This window comes from Salarias fasciatus, chromosome 15 (assembly GCF_902148845.1).
Source record: "Salarias fasciatus chromosome 15, fSalaFa1.1, whole genome shotgun sequence".
Taxonomy (NCBI): domain Eukaryota; kingdom Metazoa; phylum Chordata; class Actinopteri; order Blenniiformes; family Blenniidae; genus Salarias; species Salarias fasciatus.
Genome location: NC_043759.1, coordinates 29,898,978 through 29,919,386, shown reverse-complemented (window position 1 = coordinate 29,919,386; position 20,409 = coordinate 29,898,978). Strand labels below are relative to the sequence as shown.

Sequence of the window (20,409 nt, the reverse complement as noted above, 5' to 3'; positions counted from 1 at the left end):
AGGTGGACGGAGGCGGATCCAGGTGTGATCCAGCTGGCTGCTGATGACCCGCCTGTGGAGGAAGTCTTGGACCCCATTGGACCGTCCGTCAGGTTCTTTAGAGAGTCCTGAAGGGTCGCAGGCCGACGAGGCCTCCCGCTCAGGTATATGTCTGTGTGTGGTGGACTTACATCTCATCATTTTTATCACTTCATCCGTCCACTTGACCTTTAGCAGAGTCTCCTAAACTGTTTCTTTGAACAGGTCTTGCATTGAATCCGTGGGATCCCCGAGGAGAGCGCCGGCCCTTTCTGAATGATTAATGCCTGGCTTTGTTCTGCCTGAAAAAGCTTTTCTTACCAGCCCATTCAGTGGAGATCAGCCGGGGGAGAGGCGTGCTCACAGCCCAGAGTCAGATCTGACAAAGAGGAGGCGTCCTCCAGGCCTGATTCATTACTGCAGCGCTGGAATGCAGATTCCCTGTGAGGTTCTCTGATTTACTTCACGGTGGCGGATTGTGAAGGAACAGCATCTCTTTCCACCATGTCTGTTTTTGCACATCGGTGAGAGTAATGATCACAAACTACACGGGATGTTAGACAGACAGATAGATCGATAGACAGTTTTATTTCAGTCATAAAGCATAACAAACAGAAAAGTACATGGCAGGTAAGACAGGTGTGTGTGTGTGGGTGTGTGTATATATATATATATATATATATTTTTTTTTTTTTTTTTTTTTTTTTTTACAAGTGTGTTCTCGCCACCCCGGCGGTATTGTGTCTGTCTCCTTCCAGCTCGGGTCCTCTACCAGAGGGCTGGGAGCTGGAGGGTTCTGCAGGATCTTAGCTGTTCCTAGGATTATGCTCTTCTGAACAGAGCTCTCAGATGTTGTTCCTGGTCTCTGCTGGAGCCATCCTCCCAGCCTGGGGGTTCCTGCTCCCAGTGTCCCGATCACTACTGGTATCACTGTTGCCTTCACGCCCCACACTCTCTCTCTCTCTTCCCTCAGCCCTTGGTGCTTCTCCAGCTTCTCTGCTCCTTCTTCCTGATGTTCCATCACTTGGGATTGCTACATCTATCACCACAGCTGTCTTCTGCTGTTTATCCACCACCACTATGTCAGGTTGATTGGCCATCACCTGCTGGTCAGTCTGGATCTGGAAGTCCCACAGGATCTTGGCTCGATTGTTCTGGACCACCTTTGGAGGTGTCTCCCATCCTGACCCTGGGACCTCCAGTCCATACTCAGTACATATGTTCCTGTACACGATGCCCGCTATCTGGTTGTGCCGTTCCATGGATGCCTTGCCTGCCAGCATCTGACCCCCTGCTGTGATGGTCTGTACTGTCTCTGGGGCTTCTTTGCACAGTCTGCACCTGGGGTCTTGTTTGGTGTGGTAGATCCCGGCCTCTACTGATCTCGTGTTCAGGGCCTGTTCTTGTGCAGCCATGATTAGTGCCTCTGTACTGTCCTTCAGTCCAGCCTTTTCCAGCCTCTGGGATGTTTTTCCACTGTCAGCCACTTCTTCAATGTGTCGGTGGTCCATGCCATGCAGGGCTTTGTCTGTCCATGATAGCTCCTCTGGCTCCTCCTTACTGGGCTTTTAATGTCTGAGGCATTCACCTAGCAGATCATCACTGGGGGCCATCTTCTTGGTATACTCATGGAGGCTCTTGGTTTCCTCCTGGATAGTGGCTCTGACACTCACTAGTCCTCGGCCTCCCTCCTTTCTCTTGGTGTACAGCCTCAGTATGCTGGACTTAGGGTGGAACCCTCCGTGCATTGTAAGGAGCTTTCTTGTCTTGATATCAGTGGCTTGCATTTCTTTCAGTGGCCAGGATATTATGCCAGCAGGGTATCTGATTACTGGTAGGGCGTAGGTGTTTATGGCCTGGATCTTATTTTTGCCATTCAGCTGGTTCTTCAGGACTTGTCTTACTCTCTGTAGGTATTTGGCTGTGGCTGACTTTCCAGCTGCCTCCTCATGGTTACCATTTGCCTGTGGGATCCCCAGGTACTTGTAAGCTGTCCTGCACATCTGTTATGTTCCCTTCAGGTAATTCAACTCCCTCAGTTGTGATCACCTTCCCTCTTCTGGATACCATTCGAATGACATCCCGATGTCATTGCTGTATATCCTGGTGAGGTGAATCAAGGAGTCCATGTCACGCTCATTCTTGGCATACAGTTTGATGTCGTCCATGTAGAGGAGGTGGCTGACAGTTGAGCTCTTGAACCAGTATCCAAAGCCACTCTTGGTAATGATCTGGCTGAGGGGGTTCAGGCCTATAATAACAGTAATAATAATTGGACACTCAAAGACACATTATTCATTCTCTCTGCTGTTGTAGCCACAGCTGCCCTGGGGTAGACTGCCAGTCTGCACCATCAGCCCCTCCCACCACCACCAACCATTCACTCTCACAACTTTCATACCAACTTTCAAGGTTGGTGAAGTGTTTTTCCCAAGGACACAACGACAGTTTTATGCCTGCGGGAGCGGGGATCGAACCGCCAACCTTCCGGTTATGAGACGACCCGCTCTACCATCTGAGCTACTGTCACCGATGCAGAACAGCAGGGGGGACAGGGCATCTCCTTGGTATATGCCGCATTTGATGCTCACCTGTGCCACTGGCTTTGAGTTGGCCTCTAGACTGGTCTTCCACAGCCCCATTGAGTTCTGAATGAAGCTCCTTAGAGTCCTGTTGATGTTGTACAGTTTCCAGCACTCCAGTATCCACGTGTGTGGCACTGAGTCAGAGGCTTTCTTGTAATCAATCCAGGTAGTGCACAGGTTGGTGCTGCGGGCCTTGCAGTCTTGGGCGATTGCCCTGTCAACCAGTAGCTGGTGTTTGGCCCCCCTGGTGTTATTGCCAATCCCTTTTTGTGCTTTACTCATGTACTGATCCATGTGCCTGCTTATCTTGGCCGCTATGATGCCTGATAGGAGTTTCCATGTGGTGCTGAGGCAGGTTCTAGGCCGGTAGTTTGATGGTATTGTTCCCCTCTGGGTGTCCTTCATGATGAGGACTGTCCGACCTTGGGTTAGCCACTCTGGGGGGGTCCCTGATATTAGCAGCTGGTTCATTTGTGCTGCAAGGCGTTCACGGAGTGCAGTTAGCTTCTTAAGCCAGTAGGTGTGGATCTTGTCGGGCCCTGGAGCAGTCCAGCTCTTCATTTTGGCCACTCTTGCCTGTACATCTGCTGTTGTAATTACTACTGGGTCTTGTTCTGGGAGGTTGCTGTGCTCCTGGGTACTTTGAGTCCAACAGAGCAGTAACCGGATTACCATTGACCACGACGGTGAGAGTTTGCAGTTGGCCAAGTGAATTTACCGGGCTACCATCAGGTTTAGTGATACAACTCTGTCCTGAATGTTGAGGCTTTCTCTGGGGGCAGTTTGGCTTGATATGACCCTCCTCATTACACAAGTAACAGATTACTGGCTTTTCTGACTTCTGTTTGGTACTTGCCGGGGCCACTGGGTTCCTAGCTGACATCCTACTGGGCTCAGTGAACTTAGGATCACTCACATAACCAAAACCCTCAGACCTACCTCTTGTTGCTGGTCTTGGCCGGGGCTCTGCTCGGAAGTTCTTCTGACGCCGTGCAGACATGAAGGTCTCTACCAGTTCTGCTGCCCTCAGTCCATCGGCTGGTCCATGTTCCTTCACCCAAACCCGGATCTCCGGTGCTAGGGTGCGAAGAAACTGCTCCGTGATCAGGACCTCGAAGACTTCCGCGACAGACCTTTCTGCCGGCCTAATCCATTTGAAGAACATGTCCTTGAGACGGGTGTACAGCTCCCGGGGAGTCTCCCCAGGCTGGATGTCAGGTTCCCTGAACCTTCTGCGGTACACCTCCTCGTCAATCTCATATTTTTGAAGGATTGCCTCCTTTACATGGACATAGTTCAGTGCAGCGATCATGTCCATAGCCACATAGGCACTGCGGGCCTTCCCAGTCAAATAGGGCACCAACAGCACCGCCCACTCTGCCCTGGGCCAGCGGTACGCCGCTGCCAGCCGCTCGAAGGTGGTGAGGTATTGCTCAACATCATCCCCCTCCTCGAGTTTGGGAATGAGCCCGTGGCGTCCACTCATGGTTCCCACCATCAGAACCGCCTCCGCTGCTGGAGCCGCCGTCGCCGGAGTTGCTGCTGCCGCCGGAGCCACCACCACTGCTGGAGCTGCCGCCACTGCTGGAGCCGCCGTCGCCGGAGTTGCTGCCGCCGTAGGAGCCACCACCACTGCTGGAGCTGCCGCCGCCGCCACTAGAGCGGCCATTGCTGGAGGGATCCCTAATGACCTCCTTCCGGTCTCCACATCTGCTTTGAGCCTGTCCAGCTGGGTCTGGACACTCCTCCAACGCAGCTCCTGCCTGTGGGCCTCCTCCTCCTGGGTACTCAGCGACTTTTCCAGGAGTTGCCTTAAGGCGGTCAGCTCACTCACCCCAGGTGGGCTCTCGGACGGTGGTGGGAGGGTGTCCCGAGCGGCCTCCACCGGCTCCGCACACTCAGGAAAATCCCCCTCCTCTGGTCTGGCCAGCCTTGGGTCCATCATGCCCCACCAGATCTGACCTTGTTCCTCCTCGGGGCCTCGCCTGGCAGCTCGTCCTCTTCTCTTTCCTCTCCCCTCCAGCTTCTCAGGTGGCGTTGCTTATCCCACCACTGCCACCAAATGTGGGGGACCGAGCGGTCACCCCGACTCGGGATCAGCTCACCTGGATCGCGTTGGGAGAGGTTTGGCATAGAAATGAGGTGGAGGTTCACAGGTTCAGTGCAAATTCTTCAGTTTATTTGCAGTCTTTAAGTCCCACACCCTCACAACAGGCTGCTGACAGAGGCTTCTCAAAACTGGCAGCCTCACAGGTCCTCCCCCTCCTTAACAATGGTCCTCCTTAAATAACTCCAGCCCAGACGTAATTATTCAATCCCTGGGCAGGATTAAACCACCATTCTAGGAGGGAGTGTCTGGACCTCTTATTAATGTTTACAAAAAGATTTCTACAAAACCCCCAGTGATATCTTAACACAATGAAAATATTACTTCAGTTATGAACAAAAGATGACCTTCCCCACAAATCAATTCGTCAGAACATAAATATATACAATAAATACCCAACTGTGCTCCCCTCCCATAATGGACTGCTCCTCCCTGCATCAACCAGGTGAAATACAGCTTCACCAGCGGGCACGCGCCACTAGTATCAGCTGGGCAGAGCGAAGGAGGAGGAAGTGTGCGTGGTGAGTAGTGGTGTGGCATTTCTGCTCGTATGTGTCCTCAGGGGGTAGTGGGTACCTCACTACCCGCAGCCCCGCCACTCCTCACTGTCCCTTGAACCTACACACCTGTGAGAGTTGCAGGTCTGGATGAGAAGGGGCTGCTACCTTCTCACAGTGTTTTTATGCATTGGACTGTAATGATGCACATTTGTATACAGTGGGTTTTTTTTTTACTACAAAATAAACATTTATGCTCTGATAATGTGTCATTCTTATTTATGATATAGTGTATAAGATTACATGAATTATAACTACATTAAATCATTTATGATGAGTGAAACTATAATAAAGTTAATATATTGAAATCAAACAAATCCCCCTACATATTTGACCAATGGCGGTAGGGCCAGTGAGGGCAAAACAACCAATCAGATGTAAGAATAAGGCCCAAGGAGTGAGATGCTAATGCCCCCCTGCAAGAAACCGGGGGATTATTCTCCATGACAACTGACCATTGTGGAGCTCAAGAGGTGTGAACATTTCACACCTTTTCAAGGCTGTGTGCGAGCCCTTAAGATGGTACGTATTCAGGCGTACTCAGGCTCCTGCGTTACAGCTGAGATACGCCTGATTACAACTTCATATGCCTGACTACAGGAGGTGTGTGTTGCTGTAATCAGGCCTGAATACAGGTCTTTTCAAGCAGTGATCCATTAAAATAACGTTTTGATGCACAGATGTAAACAAGCACAGTGCTCCGCAGAAGGATATACCAGAGCACAGCAGCTGAGTCTATGGCTTCTACTGGTGTGCTCCGGTATATCCTTCCGCGGAGCACTGCACATGCAATACGCCGTCCCCTGGACCACTGCAAGGAGTATTTTGTCCACTTTTGTCAGTCCGATTGTTTCCTATTGACTTCCAGCAATTGAGCTAAGCTAACTACGATGCTAACAGCTGGTATCCAGCCACTGGACACTGAGACACAAAAAAGGTATTTATGAGCTTGTCTAACTTTGTCAATGATAGGGAAAGGGCGTGGGTCAAAAATCTTCGGAGTATTCCTTTAAAGCTGTGAGCACTTCACTCCATCTGCAGCCTGCTGCCTCCTGTGAGCACAGCGGGGGGTAACCGGAGGCTGAAGAACACCAGGCCTGTTCTCCTGTATCACTGCTGTCAGTCCTTTCCAGACCTTCATCCACATGAAAGAGAGGCAGACCCTTGAGCGTCCTCTGATGGTCCCCTGCGCCGTGTCCTGCCCCGTGTCCCAGAGAGGACATAATGGAATAAAGAGGCCGGCGTCAGAGGGGGGCTTGGCTGATGAATTCCAGGTTTCCGCCTCGTCTCTTCTTCCTCCCAGCAGACGTTTATCGCTGCTATCAACCGATGTGCGACGAGGACGTGACGGTGTGGGCCTGGGCAGAGCAGGCCGGGGACTCCAGGGACGGCCTTGCTCTCAGGTTAATCCACAGTGGACCAGGTCCTGCCATCCCCAGCAGAGGACAGTCCACATACACTCTGTCAGAGGACCCGGGACACTGTTAGCTCCGTCTGCTGAGTCTGCAGAGTGCTGGCTCAGTCTGGCAAACAGCTGGAGACTGAGCAACGATCAGTGCCCCTGTGATGGCAGCAGAGCGGCCTGCAGAGCGGCCAGCACGGCGGCCTGCAGGGCGGCCTGCAGGGCGGCCTGCAGGGCGGCCTGCAGAGCGGCCAGCACGGCGGCCAGCACGGCGGCCTGCAGGGTGGCCTGCAGGGCGGCCTGCACGGCGACCTGCAGAGCGGCCAGCACGGCGGCCTGCAGAGCGGCCAGCACGGCAGCCTGCAGGCAGTGTTAATTTTGTCAACGAAAACTTTAACGAAAACTATTCGTTGACGACGCCAGCGCCTGCAGACCGCTGTGCCTCCCTGATCTGCAGCCAGTCTTCAGATCTGGATCCACCATCAAACAAACACTCCAGTTAACGCCGCTCATTACGTCATACTGAGGAAAAATATACGTTCAAAAACCATTAAGATGATAGAGCATCTTCCTCCTCTGACATCCAGAGGATAGAGCATCTTCCTCCTCCAGTAAGGGCCTTCTGGTGGTCTGCCCTGCACTGACATTTGGCCCTGATAATCCTCCAAAAACACTTTTGAAATGGCCTCACTGTTTGCTGTGTGAGTGTTGAAGATGAGCTACAGCAGTGAAGGTCAGCACTGTCAAACACATGGTCCCCGGGCCAACAGAAGGCCGTCGGAGGATCCAGTCGGGCCGCTGGGTGACTTTACAAAGTGCAGATTTGATTGTGTGTTGAAACAGTTTCTTCCAGCAGCTCCACACACGAGGAAATGTAGGATACTAGCTCCACCCTGTGGCCACGAGGAGGAACTGCACCAGCTGCAGCTCACCCCTCACCTGAGGGCTGTTTCAGGATGAAGAGCAGGAACAGGTCTCTTTTCTTCTTCGTGTCCAGCTGTGGAGGAGCTGCTGCTGGAATCAGGAAGTGGTGAAGGATCCACGGCTCGATTCCCGACACCGACTGGCAGAACTCTGAACTGAGCCAAACCTCCAAACAGCAGAGTGAAAACTCATCCACAGCTGCTCTCATTTACTTCTACAATTCTAATCCAAAGTATTCCAGTAAACATCAGTTCATGGCAACAAGAAAGTTAAAGACAAATAAGAGTAGGGTTCTGACCTTTTATTTGAAGAACAAAGTAAGAGTGAATCTCAAGAGGAAAAGTTTCTTAAACTTGCTTTAGGTGCTCTTTAGCAGACTGTCTGCAGTAAATATTTGCTGGTTGTCTGTTAATAAATGACTTGCTGCATTCCAGGTCGGTTTCATCGAAACAGGAACATCCACACCTTCAGCTGCAGCACGGCCGTGAAGCAGGCTCAAGAGCCCAGCAGAACCCAGGGAGCCTTCAGGACGGGGAGCTTCATGATCCCGATCCAAACGCATCGCCGGTCTTCATCCCACCAAATGAAAAGTCAGACACGTGAAGTCCGAGTCCAACTGGCACTTTTAATCAAGACGAAGCAGCTCATCCATCATCAGACTGTACAGCAGCGAGGATTCGTCTAAACAAACACTGTCATGGTTACAAGGAGCAATCAGCAGGGATCAAACAGAACAGAGTGAAGGGCAGACGGCTAGAACCGTCTGCTTCAGAGAGAGAGAGAGAGAGAGAGAGAGAGCAGTACTTCATGATCTGTGTCACAGCATGGAAACAAGGTGCAGACGTGCACAAATTCTCTTTATTCACATTCAGAGCAGTAATGAAATTAGAATATCTGAATAAAAACCGAGGTTAACGAGCTCCTCCTTCATTCTGGCGGCACTTTCAAACAATGGGCGGAGTCAGCGGCCGACCAGTCTGGGTTAACGGGATGAAAGGACTGAAACCGGGACCCGACTCCCTGAAACTCACCGCAGAGCTCAGGAGGCGTTCAGGCTACCACAGAAAAGTCTGGAAAAACACTTTATTCCGAAACAGGTCTGACCTTAAAAAATAAAAAGTCTTCAATGCAACTCAGACCCTCCAAACACCAGACATTCAGGCATTGAGGATTCTGAGCTTTGTTTGGAGATCACATTAAAAGAGACGGGAGCATTTTGACCTTAATCGAAGAATTCTGATTTATATCTGCAAGAGACAGCATTCGTTTGAAATTGTCTCTAAGCTGAAAAATCTGCTTTAATTTCACTTTAAAAAGTTCTAAAATTAAAATGTAAAAAATCTCAGATTAGGTTTATAAAGCCAAGTCTTTCTCAATAGGATTGATGAGATTTATCAAAAAAAAAAAAATCAGAATTCTTAAATACAAGTGAGACAGTCTTCGACTGAAAAGAAAAAACAAGTCAAGATTTCATTTCTTTTAAGAAATGTTCGAAGTTGTGAGATTCAAACCTAAATTCTCAGATAGAAATCACATGTTTAACAGGCCGCTTGTTCTTCTAAATAAAACTGACTGTCGTCAGAATGATGGAGTTTATCAGTTCAGATTCCAGTCAAGATCCTTCCTGAGGCAGCCACCAGGGGGCGGTCGACATGCCTCGTGTGTGTGTGTGCGTGTGTGTGTGTGTGTGTGTGTGTGTGTGTGTGTGTGTGTGTGTGTGTGTGTGTGTGTGTGTGTGTGTGTGAATTTCTTCATGGCACTCCTCAAGATACGAACTCCACTCAGTGAGCCTGAGACCTGTGGATCTGGGAGCTGCTCTGACCTGGATCCCTGGATCTGGGACCCGGGACCCGGGACCCGGCCCCTGCAGCCCCATAACTCAGGCCGTGGTGTCTCAGGAGAGGAATCCGGTGGAGGAATGTGAGCGATCCTGTTGGTCCAGATCAACAGAGAGGAGAGTCTTCAGCGTGACGTGAGCGAGCGCCGCAGTCAGGAGATCTGGGTCGGCGAGCCAGACCCTTCACCCGGGCCACAGGAGACCCGAAACCCGGCACCTCGGTCCGGGTGCGCGGCGTTCCTCCTAATACGGGCTGGCGTCGTCGTAGGACGACACGTCCAGGTCGAAGAAGTCCTCCAGCTTCCACTGCAGGGTCTCGAAGGTGGGCCGGTCCTGGGCCTGCTCGATCCAGCAGTCCAGCATGATCTGGTACAGCTTCTTGGGGCACTTGGGGGGGCAAGGCATCCGGTAGCCCTGACTCAGGCTCTGGATCGTCTGGAAGTTCGTCATTGCTGCAGACAGAGTTCAGCACACATTTAACCCTCACAGCTCCAACCAGTTCACCTCTAATCCGATCCATTCACCTCTAATCCGATCCGTTCACCTCTAATCCGATCAGTTCACCTCTAATCCGATCCGTTCACCTCTAATCCGATCACCTCTAACCCGATCCGTTCTTTTTGTAAGAATTACTTTATTCCATGAAGTTAAATCACTTTACTTTCTCCTCTTACTGAAATCAGAAACAGTTCTTCTTTCCGTGGGGGTCCAGTTAAATACATTTATTAGGGCTGGATGATAATTTGATAGCAACAGATATAACAAGATATAACGCAGACCACGAGCGCTTCGCTTCGCTAAGCTGCAGTTACGCCCAAGGCCTGCAGGGGCTGTTTTTTCGCATCAAACATGCAAACTCCTTAATCCACCTTAAAAAAAAAAAAAAAACCTTTCTGTTCTCTTTTCCTGCTTTTTTGTTTGTTTGTTTTGTGAACATTTCTGCCTTGCTGTTGCTTTAATAATTTAGTTTGTTTCTTGATTTTATTCTGGAGAACATGCATTCCTTTGTTTTCATCTCCACGTCTCCTTCCTCGATGCGGTGTTATTCTGAAACACTGGACTTGTGGTTCTTCTACTGATGCTTTGGTTTCACTCGGCTATCGTTCATCTGCAGATTAACATCGCTGCGTTCAACTGGTTATCCAACCCCGGCTGACACTCTGGACGCTCGTCTCGCCGCCACACAGTCATTCTTTCTTCAGCGATATTTAATGGAGATGAAGAGCGCGGCCCTCTGAAAGAGCAGGCTGAAACACCCAGAAGTCCTCTCTCTGAAGTGTGGAGCTTCTGGAAAACCTGGTGAGACTGACTCAAATGTTCCTGAGCTGACCTGCTGCCGGTCGTCTTCTGTGAGAACCAGACTAGACCTGGTCCAGGTCTCAGAGTCCACTGTGAAGGAGTGGGCCTCGGACAGTGACTGAGGACTTACTGGGATAAGGCATCTGGCCGAAGGTCAGGATCTCATACAGCAGGATTCCAAAGGACCAGATGTCAGACTTGATGGTGAACTTGTTCTCGTTGATGGCCTCGGGAGCCGTCCACTTCACGGGGAACTTGGTTCCTTCTTTGGCTTCATACACACTGTCACTCTCTTTCTGGAAACACAACCACACATTACCTCACACACAAGGACACACACCCCCATTACCTCACACACAAGGACACACACCCCCATCGACCGCTTTCATCACAGCTCCCAATCTATTCAGCTAGTTACTGCTACAGCTCCGAGCAGCTAGCTGCTAGCTCCGAGCAGCTAGCTGCTAGCTCACTGCTACCAGCTCATTACTAACAGTCAGTAGCTAGCAGGTAGCAGCTCACAGTTAGCTGCTAACCGCTGCTAACTGGGCGCTGCTTTCAGCTGCTGTCTCCTGCAGTGTTTCGAGGAAGAAATTCAAGCTGAACTCACTTCTGTTGTATTTAAATTACAATTTACAAAAGCTGCAAATGTCTGACTTGATGTCTGAGCCACTGGGAGAAGTTTAGGAACAAAGTGACTCTCTGGAGCTTTCTCACACCAAGTGCAGGGCATGGAGGGCTGGTGGGCCAGGAGCAGCAGAGATATGGTTAATGCTTCATTCTGAGTGGACGGTTGAGTTTTTTACCATGAAGACCCTGGCCAGGCCGAAGTCGGCCACCTTGCAGATGTTGTTCTCCCCCACCAGGATGTTCCTGGCTGCCAGGTCTCGGTGGATGTAGTTCTGCAGCTCCAGGTAGGCCATGCCCGAGGCCACCTGGGCGGCCATCTCGATCTGGTCCGAGGTGTGCAGCGTGCTGCCTCGATCCTCTAGAGCGCAGGAGACAAGAGAGGACGTGACCCGGGGACAGGTTTCTATCTGCACATGTCCCCGCTGGTTCAGTTCCATCAGAGTAACTCCGGACAGACACAGGAAGTCTTACTCTGCAGGTACTCCAGCAGGCTGCCGTGCTCCATCAGCTCGGTGACGATGTAGATGGGCTCCTCCATGGTGCAGACGGCGTACAGCTGGATCAGCCTCTTGTGGTGCAGCGTCTTCATGATCTGGGCCTCTCTCAGGAAGTCCTCCCGGTCCATGGTACCTGACCAACCACTGTCTCTTAGTGACTTCCATCACCACTGATTTTACAATCCGACAACAAGTCACTGATGCTCTTTACTAAAACCCAACACATGAGAGGAACCTCGAAACTTTGAGGAAAGAAAGGATTGAAAGGTGATTTCTGAGTTCTAGCTGTTAAAAGACACAAAGGAAAAACAGATCTCTGCTACCGAGCTCCAAACATCACTGTTTTCATACTCAGACACTGTCTGATGGATGGAAGTGGAAGTCTCAGTGTTTTGCCATCAGGCTGCACGTCGCTGCTTTCAGCTGAGCGAAGGGAAACAAGCAGCATGTTGTCAGTGCCTTGGCTCATGAACCGAGAGTTTAACCATCAAAGATCACCTCAGCTCCCATCCTGGGTCACACTGGAGGTTTCCACCACGACACCAAAATTAGCTTTGAACAAAGTCTGGAGGTAAACCAGATGTTGATAAGCTAGATTAGAGAAGCCCAGGTTCATCCTGAAGTCAGCTGGATGAGGAGAGCCAGGCCTCGGCTGTACTTTCCCTCCTGGCTCTGCGCTCTAATGTCAGTTTTCATGATTTGGTCCTGGACCACATAGTGTGTGTAGTGTACCGGCTTTGAGGGTCTTGACTGCGACTGCCGTGGTGCCGTTCCACAGGCCCTCGTAGACTTCGCCAAACTGTCCGGCGCCCAGCTTCTTCAGGAGTTTGATGGACTTACGGTCAATTTCCCACTGGTCCACTGTGTCAAAAGACATGCTGAAAGGCAACGGGACCTCCGTCTGCTCAGAGAGACAAGGGGACAAACAGAAAGGCTATTGGGAGCTCCGCCCCGTCAGGACGAGCCCGGTCGACGTCCCGCCGAGCGGCGCCGCCTCACCTTCTTACAGGGAGACCCCAGCTGGACGCAGAGGCCGTCAGCCTGCCTGGAGTAGTGCTCCACCAGCTCCTTCAGCGTCTTGAAGGCCCGGTTCCTGGACACACAGTACTGGCCACTTTCATTCTTTATCACTTTGTAGTGCTTCACCTTCCCGTTGTCCAGCACTGAAAGAGAAGACCAGGACCAGTTCAGTCCAGTCCGGACGGCATGGCCGGCGCTTTAAACCCGACAAGCTCAGAACTTATCCGTCATTCCACTACCGACGCTACGTTTCTCATTTCAAGCAGCACAAAGGGCCCAAGAGTCATCTCTGGGGGACACCTGGAGCTTTACCAGACCAGGGTCGGCAGGAATCCAAATCAAAACGCAGTTTTCAGAGCAGTGTAGTGAAACAGGTTGAATCTGCGGTCTTTCCTGGGTCCTGGAGGACCTCAAGGCCTCATGCTGGGCCCACTGCTGGGCCCACTGTTGTACTCACTGTCTCCACAGGACGGAACATCTACACCACTGACCAGAAACCGGCTCATTGATTGGTTCAGGCCGAAAGCTGAAGGCCCGCCCCAGCTACCTGCTAGCAGCTAGCAACCATGATATGTCATCTTCTGATGATCAATATGTTCCTGTTCTTCCTCATCTGACCTCTGACCTCCAGACACTTTCAACTCTGTGTGTGTCTGTTTCTTCTGACTTGTTCTGCCAGCGTAATTTCATGTACTACCCAAAATGCATTGCGTTCCATGTCACATCTGCTCAGTACAGCTGCTGGAAAGTCTGTAAGAGAGTCGAGACCCAAAGTTTCAAGGTACCAGAGTTCACCTGTTTGATCCGGATCAGAGTTCAGGGGGGCTTTAATACAAGACCAAAGGAAGAGGACTTTCCCAGAGAGTCCCTGAAGTGGACTCTGGTCTGGATCAAACAGGACTGATGGGAAAGTTCTCTCAGAGAACCGTCAGGAGGTTCAGGGACTTTTAGACCCAAACCACAAAGATCCTCCTGTCATAAGCTAGACCACCTGAAAGAGAAGACTACAGAAGTGAAGGTCCTGGACGTCACGCTGTCCACAGCAGTCTCATGGACCGACTGGAGAAGAAGCAGATGAGTCTGACCCCCTTCATACACTGATTGTCTTCATCTCCACTGAACCTTCTCTGGAGTTTTCTGTTGGATCAGGGACATAAAACCTGCTTTACATACTGTAAACTGTATGACCGGATATGAGACAAACTTTGGTTTGATGTGTAAATAAAACATCTGTATCATCAAGCAACATCTGGAAGGATAAATATTTACCTCACCGGCCAACAAAACACCTGCCTACTTTTCATATACTTATTTACACTTTTAACTTATTACCTTTTGCACTGGAAGGAGAAGCTCTGTAATTTCATTGTACATCTGCAAAGTGACAAAAAAGGCTGTTCTGATTCTGAAGAAACCTGTCAAAGATGCAACAACAGGATGGTTCTTTATTGGTATCAGACCGGTGAGTCCATTGTTCCTCCGCCTGTCACTTTCACTACTGTTTGACAGCTTTAACGACACGGTGCACAGGCAGAATTACTAATACATGACTTAAAACCAGCTGACAGCCGTCAGCGGTGGAGACGGGACAGTCCCGCTGGACGGGGGACAAGGTGGACTACATGCTGGGAAAGCAGAAGCTGGTCCCGGCAGCGCAGTGGGTCTGGATGACTCAGTGTGTGATGATAAACATGGTGCGCCACGGCGAACTGCAGAGCTACGCTCAGGTGGAGTCATGAGCTTCCAGACGCCGACGACGGCGTGCTCGACCACATTCCTTCAGCATGACGCCGGAAACGTCCGAAAACAGCAACACACCACAGTACTTACACACTCAGGGTGCTTTCACACCTACTAGTGCTAGAGTGGTTCGGTTCAGACATAAACGTCGCAGCTGTCAACCAGTTCGGTTCATTCACACCACTTGTTTTTGCAGACGAACTATCCACTGTGACCCTCCTGCCCCTTGGTGGCGCTGTTCACACAATAGTGTGTTTTGGGTGGCGGAAGTGAACCCTGATTGGCCAGCATGTGTGACGTGATGTGCCGTGCGGCTTGCTACGGAAGCCTCCGCCGACCAAAAAGCCTTCTCCACAACAGAGCGGACAGGACCGAGGCCGGTCAACGTTCACACCAGCAGCGGACCGCGCCGAGACCGAACCAGGACCGCACCGAGACCGTACCGAGACCGCCTCCTCCAGGAGGTCTCGGTGCGGTTCTTTGTCCCGGACCAAAACTAACTGGTCCGCTTTCACACCAGCGCAAACGAACCGAACCTGCAGGAGTTGGGGACTCTAGTCCACTTCAAGCGGACCAAATGCTGTAGGTGTGAAAGCAACCAAACACACTTCTATCACCGTCCTTCCTCCCTGGGGAACCAGACCCAGACCAGATCCACCAGGGCCCTGATCAGGGGCTACAGGAGACCCAGACCAGATCCACCAGGGCCCTGATCAGGGGCTACAGGAGACCCAGACCAGATCCACCAGGGCCCCGATGAGGGGCTACAGGAGACCCAGACCAGACTGTCTATACTGTCCTGCAGGTGGGTTCTCCGTGGTTCTGGCGAGACCGCCACCTGGCTGCTGTGACGGTGTACATTTCCCCCTGAGGGACTAATAAAGGACATGAAAGGATTTCAAACAGTAAAACTGCTGCGTTGAACTTTGAGACCAGGGAAATGATCTGGATGGACTCGCTGATGCTGCCTCCGCTTTAATAGAGCAGAAGCAGTAATCAATAACCCCCCCGGCACATGAAATCCCTCGTGACTCATTTTATTAGACCAGGAAAGAGCACGGCTCACTCAGCTAGATTTACATAAACACTGGAGCGTGCTTCCTCAGGACGAAGGTTTCTGAGCCGCACAGCACGGACCACCTGACACCCTTCAACAGAAGAACTGACAGTCCTTTAAAAGACATAAAAGATGAAAAACGGGGGGATGAAAAGCAGCCGATGGGGGCTGGGGTGGAGGACAGCGCCCCCGCCTGGTGGAGCCTACCTGACAGAGCCAGCTCTCCAGCGTGGCTCTCGCTCTTCCGGATGAGGAAGGCCCCGTGCTGGTTCTCCTCGGCCATCAGCAGCCTCTCCGACTCCAGCCGCCGGGTCTCCGAGAAGAACCATCTGGAAATGACACAGGCAGGTGGGGTTCACTCCGGGACCGGGACCCGTCACAACGGCATGTGGACTTGGACCAGGCTGGTCCTCCCCTCAGGCAGCCTCAGACATGTGCTCATCAGTTCATCCATTCATTTATATATCTGATGAAACCACAACACACCACATTCACATTTTCAGGTCCGGGCCTACAAGAGCCTTCCTGGTCCGCCGGGCCCTCCAGGCTGGACCTGAACCTGGATAGGAGGCGGGGCGGATCCACCTCAACCCCTGACCCTGCCGTTCCCACACCGTCTCATCCGAGACTCTGCTGAGCCACACTGCAAAGGCCAGGCTGCTTTTCATCGCCTCAGCTTCAGGAACTTCTCATTTATTACTGCTTTAGTCAGATTCCAGTCCTTCCTGACCGCTGAGGGTTTCCTTCAGGACCGGTCTGGCTGAAGCCTCCGTCGGACGGAGCGGCGTCCCACAGGACGGAGCAGCGTCTCTCAGGACGGAGCAGCGTCTCCCGGGACGGAGCAGCGTCTCTCAGGACGGAGCAGCGTCTCTCAGGACGGAGCAGCGTCTCTCAGGACGGAGCAGCGTCTCCCGGGACTGAGCGGCGTCTCCCGGGACTGAGCGGCGTCCCACAGGACAGAGCAGCGTCTCTCAGGACGGAGCAGCGTCTCTCAGGACGGAGCAGCGTCTCTCAGGACGGAGCAGCGTCTCTCGGGACGGAGCAGTGTCTCTCGGGACGGAGCAGCGTCTCTCGGGACGAAGCAGCGTCTCCCGGGATGGAGCGGCGTCTCTCAGGACGGAGCAGCATCTCCCGGGACTGAGCGGCGTCTCCTGGGACGGAGCAGCGTCTCTCAGGACGGAGCAGCGTCTCCCGGGACTGAGCGGCGTCTCCTGGGACGGAGCGGCGTCTCTGATCGACACAGCTGGAGAAACATGAGGAAGAATCTCCCGTCAGTAAATGTTCTAATGCTCTCCCCGGCTCCGCCCACCAGCCTGCCCAGGTTCTCCACGTGACAGAGGACGTGTGTGTGTGTGTGTGTGTGTGTGTGTGTGTGTGTGTGTGTGTGTGTGTGTGTGTGTGTGTGTGTGTGTGTGTGTTGGCTTCACGTCACTGTGTTGTGAAATAAATTCCTCCTGCTGGTCGATCAGGTTTGAGAATCGGCGAAACTAAGAGACAATCACAGCTTAAAGCCGCGGTGAACAGAGACGCTGGTCGTCCCTGAACATCCCTGGACGTCTGTGGACGTCCACAGTCGTCCCCGATTCTTGCAGACAACACTGGAAACACCTGGTTGTTTCCAGAGCAGACATGTCTCCGGCACACTGGGCCTCTCAGTAGGAGTCCTCAAAGGACAGACGTCTTCAGCAAACAGCTGTAAACGGCTGGGAGACGGGGGCAGCTCCTCTCACAATGCTGCGATGAGAACAGCTTGTTGAAAAACCAGTTTGTGTGGAAGATTTGGGTTTGTGTAGTGAAAATGATTAACCTGGAGAGCAACACTTCCTGCTTCCAGACAATCATTAACTCCTCTGAGAAAAGACTTTAGACACAACAGAGCTGGCCGCCACGTTCACTGCCTGTCGGCCTCCATGATGTCCCAGGAAGTGAGCCGCTCAGCAGAACGCTGCAGGAACCCCCCTGCAGGAACCCCCCTGCAGGAACCCCCCTGCAGGAACCCCCCTGCAGGAACCCCCCTGAGCCCTGCAGCCACTGCTGATATGAGTGGACTTTCAGTGGTTTTCCGGGTTTCTCAGGCGCCGCTACACACTGCTGTGGTGTTTGACTTCATTAATGTAGACACATCCTGGCCGCAGCTGTAAAGCAGCTGGGCCAATCAGACGAGCCCGCTGCTTCTGTTTCGCTTCAGTATTTCAGTCTGAGATCAACTGGTCACCACTGGATAAATCACTTCCCGGTCTGGAGCATGCACTAGTCTCCGCCTCCAGAAACAGAAGCCAGAGTGTGTGTGTGCTCAGGAGTGTGTCCAGCCAGCTGATCAGCCTCCGTATCCAATAACTAATATAATCACAGATAGAAGGTTTTATAGTTACAAAGGTCTGCTTTATGGAGCTTTACTGAAACATCTATAAATAGAGAGTTCCACACTGAGACCTCTTATCTGCCAGATTATTGACTTCACAACAATCAGCATGATTTAAGAGCACAAAATCTGATTGTAGGTGTCAAGATACAAACCCTTCAGAGAGGAGCTGCAGGTTTCAGTTTAATATTTAAATCTTTCTAGATTCCATGAGCACATGTTCACCTCCAGGTAAACAAACAAACAAACAAGCTGAAAAGATAACCGTTTAACCAGGTAAGTATTTTAAAAACACACCCAAACTGGTCTGCAGGGAGGGATCCACTACAGAGGAGCCCTGGTCTGCAGGGATCCACTACAGAGGAGCCCTGGTCTCCAGGGATCCACTACAGAGGAGCCCTGGTCTCCAGGGATCCACTACAGAGGAGCCCTGGTCTCCAGGGATCCACTGCAGAGGAGCCCTGGTCTCCAGGGATCCACTACAGAGGAGCCCTGGTCTCCAGGGATCCACTACAGAGGAGCCCTGGTCTCCAGGGATCCACTACAGAGGAGCCCTGGTCTGCAGGGATCCACTGCAGAGGAGCCCTGGTCTGCAGGGATCCACTGCAGAGGAGCCCTGGTCTGCAGGGATCCACTACAGAGGAGCCCTGGTCTGCAGGGATCCACTACAGAGGAGCCCTGGTCTGCAGGGATCCACTGCAGAGGATTCCTCCTGCTGGTCATCATGCTCTGCAGAAGCCTGATGACGACATGAATGGAATGCGAATCAAGTATGAGGAAGAGGGAAACATCTAAACCCGGTGGGAAGGGGGCCTGAGGACCAGGACCAGGACCAGGACCAGGACCAGGACCAGGACCAGGGCCAGGGCCAGGATCGTCCTATAGAGGCCCTGTGGAGTGGATCACCTCTAAAACATGCTCTCCTTCATTGAACGCCTCACATTTGATTTAAATGTCTTTTCTCCAGAATGAAAATCCCTCCTGGACTTTCTTCAGTTTGCACAGGATCTGCTTGCTTGGATTCCAAAGCACGTCGGTTATCTCCCACTGCCAATGATTACTCCGTTATCTACGTTTCTCCATTTAAACTGATTATTTTTCTACTTCTGTTTCTCTAATTTCATTTGTCAGCCTTATAAACACATCTGTTTTTATACATTCCTAGGCCTCTTGTATTGTTGCTGCTCTTTGTGTAAATACTTATATCATTTATTGCTATTCTATATTTCTTTTCCTATTTTATCTTTCTGTTCGCGCCAGAGGTTTTTCAATTTTTTTTTCTCTTTTAGTTTCGTCGTAAATGTGTGACGATAATAAACGCATTTCAGTCTGTTCTATTCTAAATATGAAACTGGAACCACTGAGATAGAGGAGCCCAGATCCCGGGTCCCGGGTTCCGCGGCCCGGGGCCCGGGGCCGGCGGCCCGGGGCCCGGGGCCCGGGGGTCGGGACAGCAGAGGGACTTACGGCTGGGCGTCCAGGCTCTCCACCGGGGCCACGTAGTTGGCGGGGATGTATCCCTGCTTGGAGGCCGACACGCCGGTCAGGGCCCGGGCCAGCCACCACTCCCCGGGGCTCTTGTCCAGGGCCACCAGCGTGTCCCCGGTGTTGAAGCTCAGGTCCTGGTTGGTCCGGGCCGAGTAGTCGTACTGGGCCACGTAAACCTCCCGGACGGATCCGCCGGGCGGCTGAGGCCGGGGGGCGACGGGAGCCGGGTCCATCACGCTGGGGGGCGTGATGACCACGACCCGGGTGTCGGTCTCGGTCTCGGTCTTCGCCCTCCTCCCTGGGTCCGGCTGAGGCTCCGGCTTCTGGAAGCACCTGCGGAAGTTCTCCCAGCAGGCGGAGAGCCGCTTGCTCAGGTCCATGGTGGCTCCGCTCCGCCGGCCGCTCCGCTCCGCACGGTCTGAGCCGCTCCCGAGGCGCGCTCCCGACAGCACCCCTGTCACGGCGGCACGCGGAGGAGGCGGGGACGGCCCTGCCTCACCTGCCTCACCTGCCTCACCTGCTCAGGAATGAGGAGCGGCCGCTTCCCACAGCGCGGCTCTGGAGCCCCCTGCCGGACAGATGCGGTACTGCTGGAGCTGCTGGACCGCAGGAGGACCGAGGACCGAGGCCCGGTGATGCTGCACGTGCAGCAGGCCTCCTGCCCACAGAAGATGATCACATGACCTCCATTCTGACACGAGCCGGCCCTGAACCTGGTCAGCTCCGGGGTCTGGCCCCGAGCTGAAGGGGGCCCCGACAGACGACGGATATCTGCGACACAACTCGAACCACTTCAGTGTGTGTTTGTTTGTTGTTGTTATGCTTGGTTTTTATCATACTTAAAGCGATACTTCAACATTTTGGCAAATTGGCCCATTTAGCACAA

The 20,409-nt window shown here is 52.3% G+C and overlaps 1 protein-coding gene across 1 annotated transcript; it reads right to left on the bottom strand.

The window, feature by feature from the left end:
- Window positions 1-7,996: 7,996 nt before the first annotated feature.
- Window positions 7,997-19,940, bottom strand: frk (fyn-related Src family tyrosine kinase). Its single transcript, XM_030111039.1, has 8 exons — window positions 19,503-19,940; window positions 15,881-16,002; window positions 12,856-13,019; window positions 12,589-12,757; window positions 11,831-11,989; window positions 11,536-11,717; window positions 10,860-11,025; window positions 7,997-9,882 (listed from the first exon to the last, which is right to left on the bottom strand). The coding sequence occupies exons 1-8, from the start codon at window positions 19,901-19,903 to the stop codon at window positions 9,674-9,676; spliced, it is 1,572 nt and encodes a 523-aa protein (XP_029966899.1). The 5' UTR covers window positions 19,904-19,940; the 3' UTR covers window positions 7,997-9,673.
- Window positions 19,941-20,409: the final 469 nt, after the last annotated feature.